The sequence below is a fragment of the Pseudorasbora parva genome, chromosome 14 (assembly GCF_024679245.1).
Source record: "Pseudorasbora parva isolate DD20220531a chromosome 14, ASM2467924v1, whole genome shotgun sequence".
In the NCBI taxonomy this organism is placed as follows: Eukaryota; Metazoa; Chordata; class Actinopteri; order Cypriniformes; family Gobionidae; genus Pseudorasbora; species Pseudorasbora parva.
The window spans coordinates 25,146,992-25,159,861 of NC_090185.1; the positions used below are offsets into that span (position 1 = coordinate 25,146,992).

General features: G+C 37.3%; 1 protein-coding gene across 7 annotated transcripts in view; it reads left to right on the forward strand.

Moving 5' to 3' along the window:
- LOC137040431 (adhesion G-protein coupled receptor D2) overlaps nt 1–12,870 on the forward strand; it is a 91,829-nt gene that overhangs the window by 520 nt on the left and 78,439 nt on the right. For all 7 annotated transcript variants that reach the window (XR_010897894.1, XM_067416048.1, XM_067416046.1 and 4 more), the window contains exons 3-20: nt 46–73; nt 433–651; nt 745–1,383; nt 1,768–1,929; nt 3,309–3,382; nt 3,575–3,856; nt 3,973–4,084; nt 4,340–4,477; nt 4,557–4,665; nt 6,292–6,403; nt 6,602–6,657; nt 6,753–6,879; nt 9,146–9,249; nt 9,775–9,877; nt 10,486–10,639; nt 11,064–11,197; nt 11,705–11,814; nt 12,733–12,853. Coding sequence is in view for 6 of the 7 variants with exons in the window: in XM_067416048.1 (XP_067272149.1) it covers nt 46–73; nt 433–651; nt 745–1,383; nt 1,768–1,929; nt 3,309–3,382; nt 3,575–3,856; nt 3,973–4,084; nt 4,340–4,477; nt 4,557–4,665; nt 6,292–6,403; nt 6,602–6,657; nt 6,753–6,879; nt 9,146–9,249; nt 9,775–9,877; nt 10,486–10,639; nt 11,064–11,197; nt 11,705–11,814; nt 12,733–12,853 (2,784 nt within the window). In the remaining variant the exon portion in view is untranslated. The remainder of the gene's footprint in view (nt 1–45; nt 74–432; nt 652–744; nt 1,384–1,767; nt 1,930–3,308; nt 3,383–3,574; nt 3,857–3,972; nt 4,085–4,339; nt 4,478–4,556; nt 4,666–6,291; nt 6,404–6,601; nt 6,658–6,752; nt 6,880–9,145; nt 9,250–9,774; nt 9,878–10,485; nt 10,640–11,063; nt 11,198–11,704; nt 11,815–12,732; nt 12,854–12,870) is intronic.

Consider the following 12,870-nt stretch of genomic DNA (forward strand, 5'->3'; position numbering starts at 1 on the left):
AATGTTATTTATTTATATATAATTACAAACCTTTTTAACTTTAAGGTACTCATTCATCACTGCATGGAAAAAGGTAAGCACAGCATTCATACAAGATTCAAAGTTTAAATGCAATTGTAATTTGCATAACATTTAGATGTAGGCTCTTGGACAGTGTTGGGAGTTATGTAATCAGATTGCTTTTTTCCCCAAGTAACTAGTAAACACTAGTCAAGTGTTTCGCTACCACTAATAATGGATAACTGATTCCTGTTATAATCATCTTAATATTATATAAAACAGATGTTATAAAGGTATAAAAATCTAACTAACAATCCATATCCATTTAAAATCACATGAACAGAATTTGTTCACAGTTTGTTACACATAAAGTGTCAAGTGCATAAGATGCAAGGCTGTTTGAATCTGAACAAAATACTCCCATGTTTACAGTGGAGAGCAAAACCCTGCTTACACATGATGACTTTTACCCTGAGTACGTGCCAGATCGCCAGCCATGGCTCAGTGCCCACAAGCTCTGCCTCCAGCGTTCAGGGACCTTAGCGGTGGTGTCCAGTACCGAAGAGATTCAAAAGCTGAACGGTTTTCTGCGGTCCCTGAATATCACCCAACCCGTGTGGATAGAAAGTGCAGGCATGTTTCAGAAAAATGGTACATTCCATATCCTACATTTCCCTGCTCATCTCACATTTACTACATTTGCATTTGTATTGCTCTTTAATAAATATTAAATTTGTTTTCTAGAACCTCCAGATATATACATGCTGGAATTTCCAGTGCGGCCACACCGGAAATCGGCTCGCCTCCACCATAAGTTCCCTAACATGGAAGCGCTAACGGTTTGCGCTCACCTACAGCTTGATCCAGCTTGCCATGGACTTTCCACAGTCTTCTCGTACGCCATAAGTTCATACATTAAAGAATTCCAACTCCAAGCGCGAATCACAGGGAATGATCCCGTTCAGCTTGCATTGCTGGTGCATGGTTCAAATACCACCTACATAACAGGTTTTCCCAATGATGCCTCCTGGCACTTTGTGTGTGCAAGCTTGGTTGCGAATAGTGGAAAGTGGGGCATCTGGGTGGATGGAACGGTGATGGGTTCCGGGAACTCCCTCAACTCATTGAATTACATCGGAGGCGATGGCCTTTTCATGATTGGACAAGATCAGGAGACCTATGGAGGCTACAGCGGAGACAATGCGCTTTGTGGGAACGTTACGCAACTGTACATGTGGGATCGTTTGTTGGTTGACAGTGAAATCCAAAGCATGGAAAAATTTTGTTCACCCGTTGCCTCTGGCTTGTTCTTCAAATGGAATGAGTCCGTTCTGGAAATAGAGACATCACTACAGACACACAGAAGGAACTCGCCGTGTCAAGGTAGAGATGGTGGAGGTGGTATTGCGCCCTCAAATCTTTGCATTATTCATAAATTTCCACTTTTCCACCAATGTAAATACAGCCAAGTTGTGATTGGAAGCCTCAGGCTGAGATGGTTGTAAATATTTCATCTATGTGGTAATGCTGAGACCCACCCTTCGGTTCATACGTTTGCCATCACATTAGTCATGGACTTAGATTTTCTTATTCTTTTTTTAAGAAAGGACATATGTTCCTTGCAGAGCTCAAGAACTATGACTCATGGTGACCTCTAAAATTGGCAGACTAGAAGCAAACTTAGCTTGCCGGCTGTTCAGCAGCCCCAGACTTTGCTCAAAAGGATACATTTTCTACTAAACTATTTTTCTTTCTTGTTTCTTTTAGGTTCCAAAAGCCAACCATCAGACCAACTTATCTCTGGCTTTCATCCCAATTTTTCAGTCCTCATGTCTAACAAGGCCTGTGTAACCTTTGACCCTGCAAGTGGGACTCTGATTAATGACTCATGTCGGATGCACAGAGGGAGTGTTTGCCTGTTCCCGAAAGGTGATCACCTGCTTTCGAGTAATGATATTTAATAAAAGTGTACATCTCCATTGGAAAAGCTTTTGCGATTTCGTTAGAGTACATGCAACATGTCCAATTAATGGACAAATGACTCTTTTGAACCTTGTAAGTTATAGTTAGAATCATGCTGCATCCCAATTCTCCTACTTATACTATGACCTCAAAGGAATGTGCTCTTTTTGCGAAGTAGTAGTACACATACAGTTGCAAGAAAAAGTATGTGAACTGCTTCAGATTTTTGGAGAATCTGAAAATGTATAGAGCGCTTTTAAAATGACAATTGTTTCAAAGTAGCTTCAGTGTTAAACAGGACAATATTGCAACAAAATTTGATTTGGCTGTACTGTTCTGGAGAAAACTGATGTTATCAGCATATATTAATTTATCATATAGCGACAATTTTGGCAGATTAGTATTATAGTTTATAGAATTAAATAAGACCTAATTAATTAATTAATTTTATTTGTATATTTAGTTGAATAACTTCGATTATAATTTTAGTGATGCATTTAAAAGTTAATGGCCAAACGTATCATTACAAAAGTTCACAATGCTGCCGCAGCTGAAAAATAATGTGGATAATATTAAATAAATATATTTTCGTCCAAGTTAGATACTGATTGACTCAAAACCCTTTATGTAAACCTTTCTACTTAACCACCAACTCGCACATCTCCCATCAATATAATGATGCATTCAAAAGTTAATGGCCAAACGTACATTACAAAAGTTCACAATGCTGCCGCAGCTGAAAAATAATGTGGATAATATTAAATAATTATATTTTCGTCAAGTTAGATACTGATTCAAACCCCTTTATCTAAACCTTTCTACTTAACCGCCGCCAACTCTCACATCTGCCATGTTTGTATTTTTTTTTTTATCACTTTTTATCCACATTTGTAGTTCTAATCGAATCCTTGTCCAACTTGCAATGGGTTGTGGCCAATGTTAGCCGTTACAGTGTGCGTTTATCTGCACTTATAATTCTAACCGAAAATAGACCACCCAGGTATCTTTGGAATACTCTTTTCAACATTCTACGATTTGGGACGTACTAATTATATTTCCGAATACTATTTAGGATGGATAGTATACAAATTGGGATACACCGTCAGAATATGACTCACTGAACCACACATCTTTTTTCTGTTATGTCTTATTAAAAATGAACCAGGAACCATAATTGTGATTTAAATGTTGTGAGGTTAGTTTATTAATTCACTGGTTGCTCAAATGAAAATTTGTAAGTAAAGATTCATTTGAAAAATATGTTGTATTTTAGGTGTCTGTGACTTCTTAGTTTTTTGTTTGGAGCTCTGGCAATACTGTGATAAAATGTTCCTTCTTTATTTCAGAGCAGCTGGACTTCTTAGGTTTTCCTGGGACCTCGTTCTTCTCAAAAGTCAGCAATGAGTTTCATTCCAAACCTGTGAGTTAGACAAATTTTTATTTGATTCTCTATAAACCTCCAGATTTCACTGAGAAATGGCTTCTTAGCATTGTAAATCATTTTCATCCATTGTTCACCTTTCATTCATTATTTGAGATCAAATTATAGTCAGCATTAACATATATAATATAATTTGACATTGCATTTTATGTCTTTTTCTTATTCTCTTAGAATACAGAGAATACAAATGTAACCTTGTTCTCTGAGAATGAAATGACTCGCCATATTTTCCTCTTGAGTGTCATATTGAGAATTATGGACAGCAATGCAGACATCATTACACATTCTGATCTCCTGTACCTCACTGAAACCATTGAGAAGGCTGCTCAACTTAATAAAATAGCTGTTCCCACTGAGGTCTACATTTCCATGATCCGCAATTGCTTGGAACTAGTAAGCCGACTCATCGACCCTGATATGGCCGAACAATGGGAGGATTTGAGAGATCATGGGGTATGTTGTGGGATTGAATTTGGTTCTACCCTGCTCTCCTGGAACCAAATCCTCTAAAAAAAAAGGGTGGTTACTCTTATGTCAGGTTTATGAGTCTGTTTCCTGTATTATCTCAGAATTACCTCGGAGCGCTGATAATGGTAGAGAACATTGACAAGCTGCTGTGGACGTTGGCGGATCAGCTATGGGCCGAGCACAAAAGCTTCACAATGTCAACAAAGAACATGGGTATTGTTTTTTGCCTCATTTAGCATGACTAGGTAGCATCATCTCAGGCTTCTGACAAATAGGAGTCAATATTTGTTCTTTTGAGAAGTGAAGTAATAAAGATAAACCTCTCTTGTCTGTTGTATTCAAGCAGTTTCAGTAATATTTAGCCATAATAATATTTATGGCTAGTTTGGTTGTCCTACCGTAAAAATACATACAAACAACGATGAGTGTTTCTTATATCAAGAGTCACAAGACTTTTTGTTTCCTTAGATATTCATCTGGAGCCGCGAGGGCTGGTGCAGATGAGCTGCAGTTGTGTGTTCAAGCCATCGCTCCACGGCGGTCAGTTCAGTGGCCATGATGAGATCATCATACCAGAGTCAGAAATGCAGAGAGTCTTTTCACTGGGTGAGAATAGGGTAAATTGCTTATTTTTAAAGATAAATGTCACTTTTTATAACCTCTATCTTCTAATATTATTTGACAGGCCACAAGGAAGTGATGCTTATTTATACCTACTACAGTAACCTGGTAGAGAAGTCATCCAGGCTGGAGGTCAAAACCCCTTCTGACCAACAATGGCAAGATGGCAAGAGGTTAGCAAGAGCCTCCTAAATCTCTGCACACCTAAAATCTTTTCATTAAAAAATTACTATTGTAATCCTATCAGTTTTTCCTGGGTCAAAATGGTATTTGGTGGCCGTAGGCGAACATGGTCATCCATCCACACACACAGTACAAAGTACCTTACAGATGTGAACTATGAGCCCAGTACTGACAACAAATCAAAAATACATTTTTGTAATATTAACTTATCCTATTTATTTGTGAAATAAAAAATTATCACTGTCAGGAAAAATCATAAAACAAATGTGCTTATTCCATATATAAAGTCAGTAGAATGAAATGTAAAAAGTTACTGAGTGTCCGAAAAGTGAACAATAAAGTAACGCATTACTCATTATATAGAAGTGGCAGGTCTATATAGGGTATGCATGTGATGTCACCGTGACTGTGGTTAGTTAGTTACCCCCACTAGGTGGCAAAAAGACTGAGCAGCAGCATTGGTTTTCAGCGTGAATGTGGTGAAAAACACAACACAGCTAAAATGGGAAAGAGTTTTGAAATTGAACGCACAAATAGATATGACAAGAAATCTGAGGTATGTTTTTACAGACTGCGGAAAAGTTACAAATAAGATAAGCAAATGGATCACTGCAATTCACAGAAACAAATTAACTCCAGGCGGCAACACATGGATTTGAAGTTATCATTTTGTCTCAGTATGTTGAATTTGGGGGTAAAATCATACCCTATATATATTGTATTGTTATATATTGTATTGACAGCTCATCAGTTAAATATTTACCGTCATATATTCGGCATGATTGGATGCTTTTAAATTAGCACTGACAAAAACTATACAAGTTTTAGGACTGGAAAATATGACACTATAACAATGATATGTGATCACACGGATTTGGACCTACCTAAATTGTATTTATACAAAGCGTTCACAGGCAAATTTTCTTTAGGGATTTCCTTGGCGTTGCAATAAGGCTCATATAAATGTCAGGAGACATGATTCCTGGTTGCATTTTTCAATTTGGTTCTGTCCATTGCTCTGGTTATCACTGTCAATTGGATTCAGTCACGCATTTAAATATGGTTGTCAATACAGAAACCCTGCAATGTGTCTTAGCAGCAATATTATATACAGAAAGTGAGCAAAGATCACCGTTATTATAACCACTGAAGTTGTCGATTACAACGCGAGGTACACAAAGCTGTGCTTTTGTTAAAACTCCTGTTATAATCAATGAAACGTTGCAATGAATCTTTTATTGACATCGTGTTCATACTTAGTTGGTTATAATAAAATGATTTGTGAGAGTGCAGAACTCGCACTTAACAAACTCCGGTGTTTTCAGTTGTGTTGAGCAGATTCTGCACCTCTTAACTTAAGCACCTCTGATCGGCCATTGTGTTAACACACTCAACAGATATGTCTGTGATTGGCTACAATGATCAATGCTGCAAAAACATGCTGTAAATAGAAACCGTTGACACTCTTTACAGAGCACTCGCACACTTAAGGGAGCGCTTTAAAGCAGTCGGCTAGCAGCTGCTAATGGTACTGCAGAATGCCAGGTATCGGATCAAATAAATCTTTGGCAGAAAAAGACTAATTTTGGCTATTTATTCTGTTCCTTTATTTTTAGGCATCACACTGGTCAGCTAGCCACAGCAGTAATCTCAGCGACAGTGAGGGATGTGCTGAAAACAGAAAATGTTCCCGTCTCTGTCCAGTACACACTATCGTCTGGAATTATGGTAAAAAAAAAACACTCTTATTTGCTATTTTTAAAAGTTAATATGTTTGAATAAACGCTAACATAGGTTTAAGACAAAAACACAACAAAATTACTAAAACTTAAACTAAAATGAAAATTAAACTATAACAGTATACCAGTGATACTAAAATAATAATGTTCTGACATAGAAAAGTTTTTTTTTTTCTTCTTCCTTTAGGCAGAGTATTCCAAACAAGTCCCGCCCATCTGCGTCTTTTGGAATACCGAATTCATGTAAGTGAATGCAATCATGTTGCTAAACTACTAACTGGTGTTTTTTCACATTGCAGTTTCTTGTTTGAGTCTGATTTAGTGTCTCATGTCCAAAGGGCGGGTCATACAAGTGATTGGTCCAATAAAGGGTGCAGAGTGTTGCCTTCTTCTCCTGATGTCACATCCTGCTTTTGCAACCACACCACCAATTTTGCTGTCCTCATGAATTATTTGGAGCCGCCGGTATGTTTAGAGGATGTGCTTTGAACTGTAACAAAAATATTATAGAAATATATCAATAAATATAATTGTTATATGTACATTACCAAGGTAACATTTATAATTTATGGAGAAAACACAAAATCTTATATTTATTTTATTTTTAAGATTTTATTTGAACAAGCTAAAATGATTGTAATAGTTTTAGTTAACAATAGCAACACTGCTATAATTTTTATATTATAATAACTGTTTAATCATTGTTTTATTTATTTATAAATAAATATTTATAGTAATATAATAATTTGTATACTGATCAGGCATAACATTGACCACTGACAGGTGAACACTGATTATCTCTTCATCATGGCACCTTTTAGTGGGTCGGGGGCAGCAATTGAACATTTTGACTTTAAAGTTGATATGTTGTTGGCAGTAAATGGGTAAGCGTAAGGATTTGAGTGAGTTTGACAAGAGCCAAATTGTGATGGCTAGACGACTGGGTCAGAGCATCTCCAAAATTGCATCTCTTGTGGGGTTTTTCCAGTCTGCAGTGGTCAGTATCTATCAAAAGTAGTCCAAGTTAGCCAAGAAATCTAGATGCACCCTAGCGGCATTAAATCTAATCCGCCGCGAGTGTCGCCTAGCAACTCTCAATACCCTTCTGAGCTGTAAAAACCAAACTCTGGTCAGGCCAATCACATTGTGTATAGAGTCGGTGGGCGGGGCTTAACATAATGACAGCAGAGTTTCGCTTTTGTGCTACTAGTAACAGAAGCTGGTGGAAGCCGTGGGGAGTGAAACGCTGGCCCATGTGGTCCGATCAAACAGACGAGCTACTGTAGCGCAAGAAGTTAATGCTGGTTCTGATAGAAAGGTGTCAGAATACACAGTGCATCGCAGTTTATTCCGTATGGGGCTGCATATTCACAGACCAGTCAGGGTGCCCATGCTTATCCCTGTCCACCACCGAAAGCTCCAACAGTGGGTAAGTGAGCATCAGAACAGGGCCATAGAGCAATGGAAGAAGGTGGCCTGGTCTGATGAATCATGTTTTCTTTTACATCACTTTGATGTTCCGGTGCGTTTGTGTTGCTTACCTGGGGAACACATAGCACCAGGATGCACTATGGGAAGAAGGCAAGCCAGCGGAGGCAGTGTTCTGCGGGGAAACCTTGGGTTCTGCCATCATGTGGATGTTACTTTAACATGTACCACCTACCTAAGCATTGTTGCAGAACATGTACACCCTTTCATAGAAACTGTATTCCCTTGTGGATGTGGCCTCTTTCAGCAGAATTATGTGCCAAGCCATTAAGCAAAAATGGTTCAGTAATGGTTTGACAAGTTTGAGGTGTTGACTTGGGTTCCAAATTCCCCAGATCTCAATCTAATCTTGGAGCATCAAGTGGAGAAAGCATGTGTTTGATTTTTCCTGGGAGAATGCTGTATTTGACCACCGGCTTTCAAGAGTCCCAACTGATATTTTTTACACACACAGCATCAGTGGGATGTGCTGAATAAACAAGTCTGATCCATGGAGGCTCCACCTTGCACTGTACAGGACTTAAAGGATCTGCTGCTAAAATCTTGGTGCCAGATACCACAGCACAACTTCAGGGGTAGTGGAGTCCATGCCTTGATGGGTCAGGGCTGTTTTGGCAGCAAAAAGGGACAAGCACAATATTAGGTCAAAATGTTTTGCCTGAACGGTGTGTGTATATATATATATATATATATATATATATATATATATATATATATATATATATATATATATATATATATATATATATATATATATATATATATATATATATATATATGTGTGTGTGTGTAAAAATAAAGGATATAAAATAAAATGTATGAGGCATATAATAAATGCACATTATACACATTTTATTTCTAAATAAAACGTGTACAGACGTAACGTAAATATGGTATAATAGAACATACACGATAATGTCTTTACTGATCATATTTTCTGTTACACAGCAATCTGTCCAGTAGAGGTCACTGTTAGCTTACAAAAGCAAGCGTCGTAATAGTAGCTTTTGTGATTTTTGTATTCACAATTATGTGAGAAGTTCCCTTGTAGAACTTCATAAGGAGCAAATATGATCTCTCATTGACATTTAGTGCCGCTATATCACCATCCAATGCAATGAGAGTCATCAACCCCTCATATATATATGGTAGTTAACGTATACCTCCAGACAGTTCGATTGAGAGACAGACAGAGTGTGAGGAATACAAGATCGTTGTGTTTTGATGGGTCTTTTCCCTGCAGTGGAGTGCTAAAGAGGAGAGCATTTTGACGAAGCTGACGTTTATCGGATCCGGAGCCTCTCTCTGCGCACTGGTGGTGACCTTGATGCTGTTTACCGTGTTAGAGTAAGTGGTTTTCACGGATGCACTACCACACCAATGGCATATTCCCATTCTATGATGTGCTTTGGCATCATTTGATTCACTATCTTATCTTTATGATGACTGACTTCTAGTGTTGAGTTCATAAAGGTCCCGACATAGCATAACATTTGCTCAACTCTAAGCAGCATGCAGTCGTTCGCAATCACAGTCTGTGAGCTCAGTCCCAGCGCTTGTCAATAGTGCTCAGGCGTGAGACTGAATACTTATTGAAAACCACTAATCGGCTAATTAGCGCTCCGTGCCAAATGAGCTCGAAGTTGAAGTTTTATGGTGACATTACAGGGGAGTTAATTAAAGGAAAGGGTCACACAAAGGGAGGTTAATCAGCGTAGTATCAGCCAAGCTGATTTCTTTAAGAGATTTATGGCCCACACACACACACACACTTCATCTGGATTACCAAAATAAATACAATTATGCCTGATTTTTCTTATTTCATAAACATTTGCCATTCAATTTACGAAAACTGTTTCTTTGTTTTAACAGCATCCCGAAATCGGATCGCACATCAGTCCACAAGAATCTTTTTGTGTCTCTGACTTGTGCTCAAATCGTCCTCCTTTGCAGTGGTTCTGCTGTTCATAATAAGGTATAACGTTTTTCACACTTTTATTTGGTAGCACAACTTTTAAAACTTGTTGGTTTTCAAAATCGATTTGAGGAGAAAAACTAAAATCAATAGTCCTGTCTCGAAAATTAATTGCATTTAGCTATATAGCAGTGTTATTTTTAGTATTATTTGTAGACTAGTACAGTATTTATATATGTGTAATATTTTAATTATAGAAAACAATTGCAATAGTTTTAGTTATTACAACAATATATATATATATATATATATATATATATATATATATATATATATATAAAATAGAGTAATATACATGTATGAAAAATATTAAAGCAATTATCTGTTTAACTTTAGCAGCTTTACTATGTTTAAGATGATCAACTTTTTTCAAAATAAAATCACACACAAGTGGATTTTTGTTTTAGTTTTTTTATGTTAGTCATTATATAAAAATGTTAGTATTTCTAGATCCATTACAAAATCATACCAGTAGTTTGACAGAGCCTTAAAACAACTTTAGTGTTGTTGCCGTATTTGGCATTGCGTAAACTGGCATAGGTCTATGTTTGTGTGGATGTTTGACCTTTTGACCCTTGACTGCCTGCTCTCTGACCTTTACCCCTTAGGTGGCCTGCATGCTTGTCGCAGCTCTGATGCATTTGTTCTTCATGGCAGCATTCAGCTGGATGCTGGTCGAGGGCCTGCTGCTCTGGAGCAAAGTAGTGAGCGTTAATTTGAGCGAGGACCGCCACATGAAATACTACTACCTGATTGGCTGGGGTAATAATGGCACTCCGCCCCCAATCTCCTCTTCGATCTGTTGTGGATAGGCACAGTTATTGATTGGGTTCAAGAGTACAGGAATGCAGGTTTCCTGATGGCTTTGTACTTTATTGTTCCACTGAGTATTTCGATAATTTTCTTTTTACGCTACTTGTTTTTTCTCTTTTCTTAGACAGAACACTACTATGTCTATAGTATACTATATACTAATCGCACACACATTATTTTCAAGCAACACTTATTATAAATAAAATTAAGCAGATGTACTTAACAAAAAAAAAAAAAAACATTTATGCCGCTTCCTTGAAAGTAAAAGTGAAAAGTAAAATACAATTGGAGTATCTTTTGTTTACAGATGCCATCCAAATGCTTTTTGGCCCATTTAGACACATGTAATATATAAATGTCTGTCCTTTAACAGGTCTGCCCGTGCTGATTGTTACCATTACTCTGGCCTCTGCCTCTGGGAATTATTCAGCTGATGGCCACTGCTGGCTCAGTGTTCAGAACGGCGTCATATGGGGCTTTGCAGGCCCAGTCATCTTCATTATTATGGTGTGTCTCTGCTTCTATATTATTATTGTTATAGGTTTTATATAAAATAATAATATTAAAAACACACGCACGCATGCACGCACGCACACACACACACACACACACTTATTATGTATTATTACAATATTATATTTATATTTTATAAAATATTTATAATATTTTAATGTTTATAATGTGTGTATTTATATATATATATATATATATATATATATATATATATATATAATAATTTATAACACACATATATATATATATAAAATATAGAATAGAAAGTAGAAAATAGAAGAAATACAATTTTTGTATTATATTTTATTTAATAACATTTATTTTGTATTATAATTTTACATATAATGTTATATTTAGAATTTTTATATTACATTCATTATATATTTAAATGTTTATACTGTCTTACAAAATAATAACAGTAATAAAATAAATTATACTCACAAACATGTTTATTATAAATTAATAATATAACTTAAATAAATTAGTTTATATGTGATCCAGGTGAATATCATGATTCTGACCCGTGTGGTCCTGATCACTATCGGCACAGCCAAGAGAAGATCTTTGATGATGGGCAACAGCCCGGAAGAGCAAGTCTCTGAGCAGATAAGGTAGGACATCTCTCTTCCTCTTGTATTCAGGTACGGAAAAGGGGAAGGATTCTCATTAGCTCATTCATCGGCTATTCTATTGTATGTTTTTTGTCTTATGGATCGCCACATGGAGGCACCCTTTCACAGCTGTGCTCGTGATCAGTGGTCCTGTCTGCTTGTGGAGTCTGACTGATCTTCAGTCATGTTGGCTTTCTATTAAAATTATCTAGTTGAACATTACAGCTTCTTTCAAAATCAAATGTTTTTTTTTTGTTCCATTAATGGGATGATTTCAACTTTTTTGCAAGGATCTCAAAGTAAACTTTCAGACTGCTCCGTCACCTGAGGAATCCAAAATTTCATGAATTTATATTTATGAAAAAAACAGGTCTTTATTCGGATTCTCATGTTGGTTTATACATTTAGCTTCTCCTTGAGACCATAAATAACCACAACGCAAATTAAGCTGCCACGCGCATTTGGACGCGTCTGGACCTCCGGCATCAGTCGTTGAGGTGGGGCCCTCAGAAGGCCCCTGTGTGTAAAAAATATCAATGTGACTCTTGAAAGCCGGTGGTCAAATACAGCGTTCTCCAAGGAAAATCAAACACATGCTTCCTCTGCTTGGCAGGACCCGTTCGGACAGCAGCTGGTTCGCTTTAGCGGTTACCTGAATAGGGAGGTAATTTTATACTAAACAGAATTAAAAGCGATTTAGCGTGGAAATTGTCACAATGTGAGAATAAGCAGCAGCTCCTGTTGTGCTGGGAATGACCCCGAAATCTGTCTTCTCCAGTGTAAAAGTCAGCCAGAGCTGTGTGTGTGTGTGTGTGTGTGTGTGAGAGAGAGACCATATGCATACATGATTATAATGAAACAATGTGTTTTCCATATCAAATCTTCCTGTTCTGATTTTGCATGTTTTTTGTGTTTTAGAGCGGCAGTGAAAGCCGTGCTGGTTCTGTTGCCGATCCTGGGCCTGACCTGGCTCTGTGGAGTCCTGGTGCCGTTCTCCGTGGTTATCGCTTACGTCTTTAGCCTCCTGAACTCACTACAGGTAAGAGTGTTTCTCTC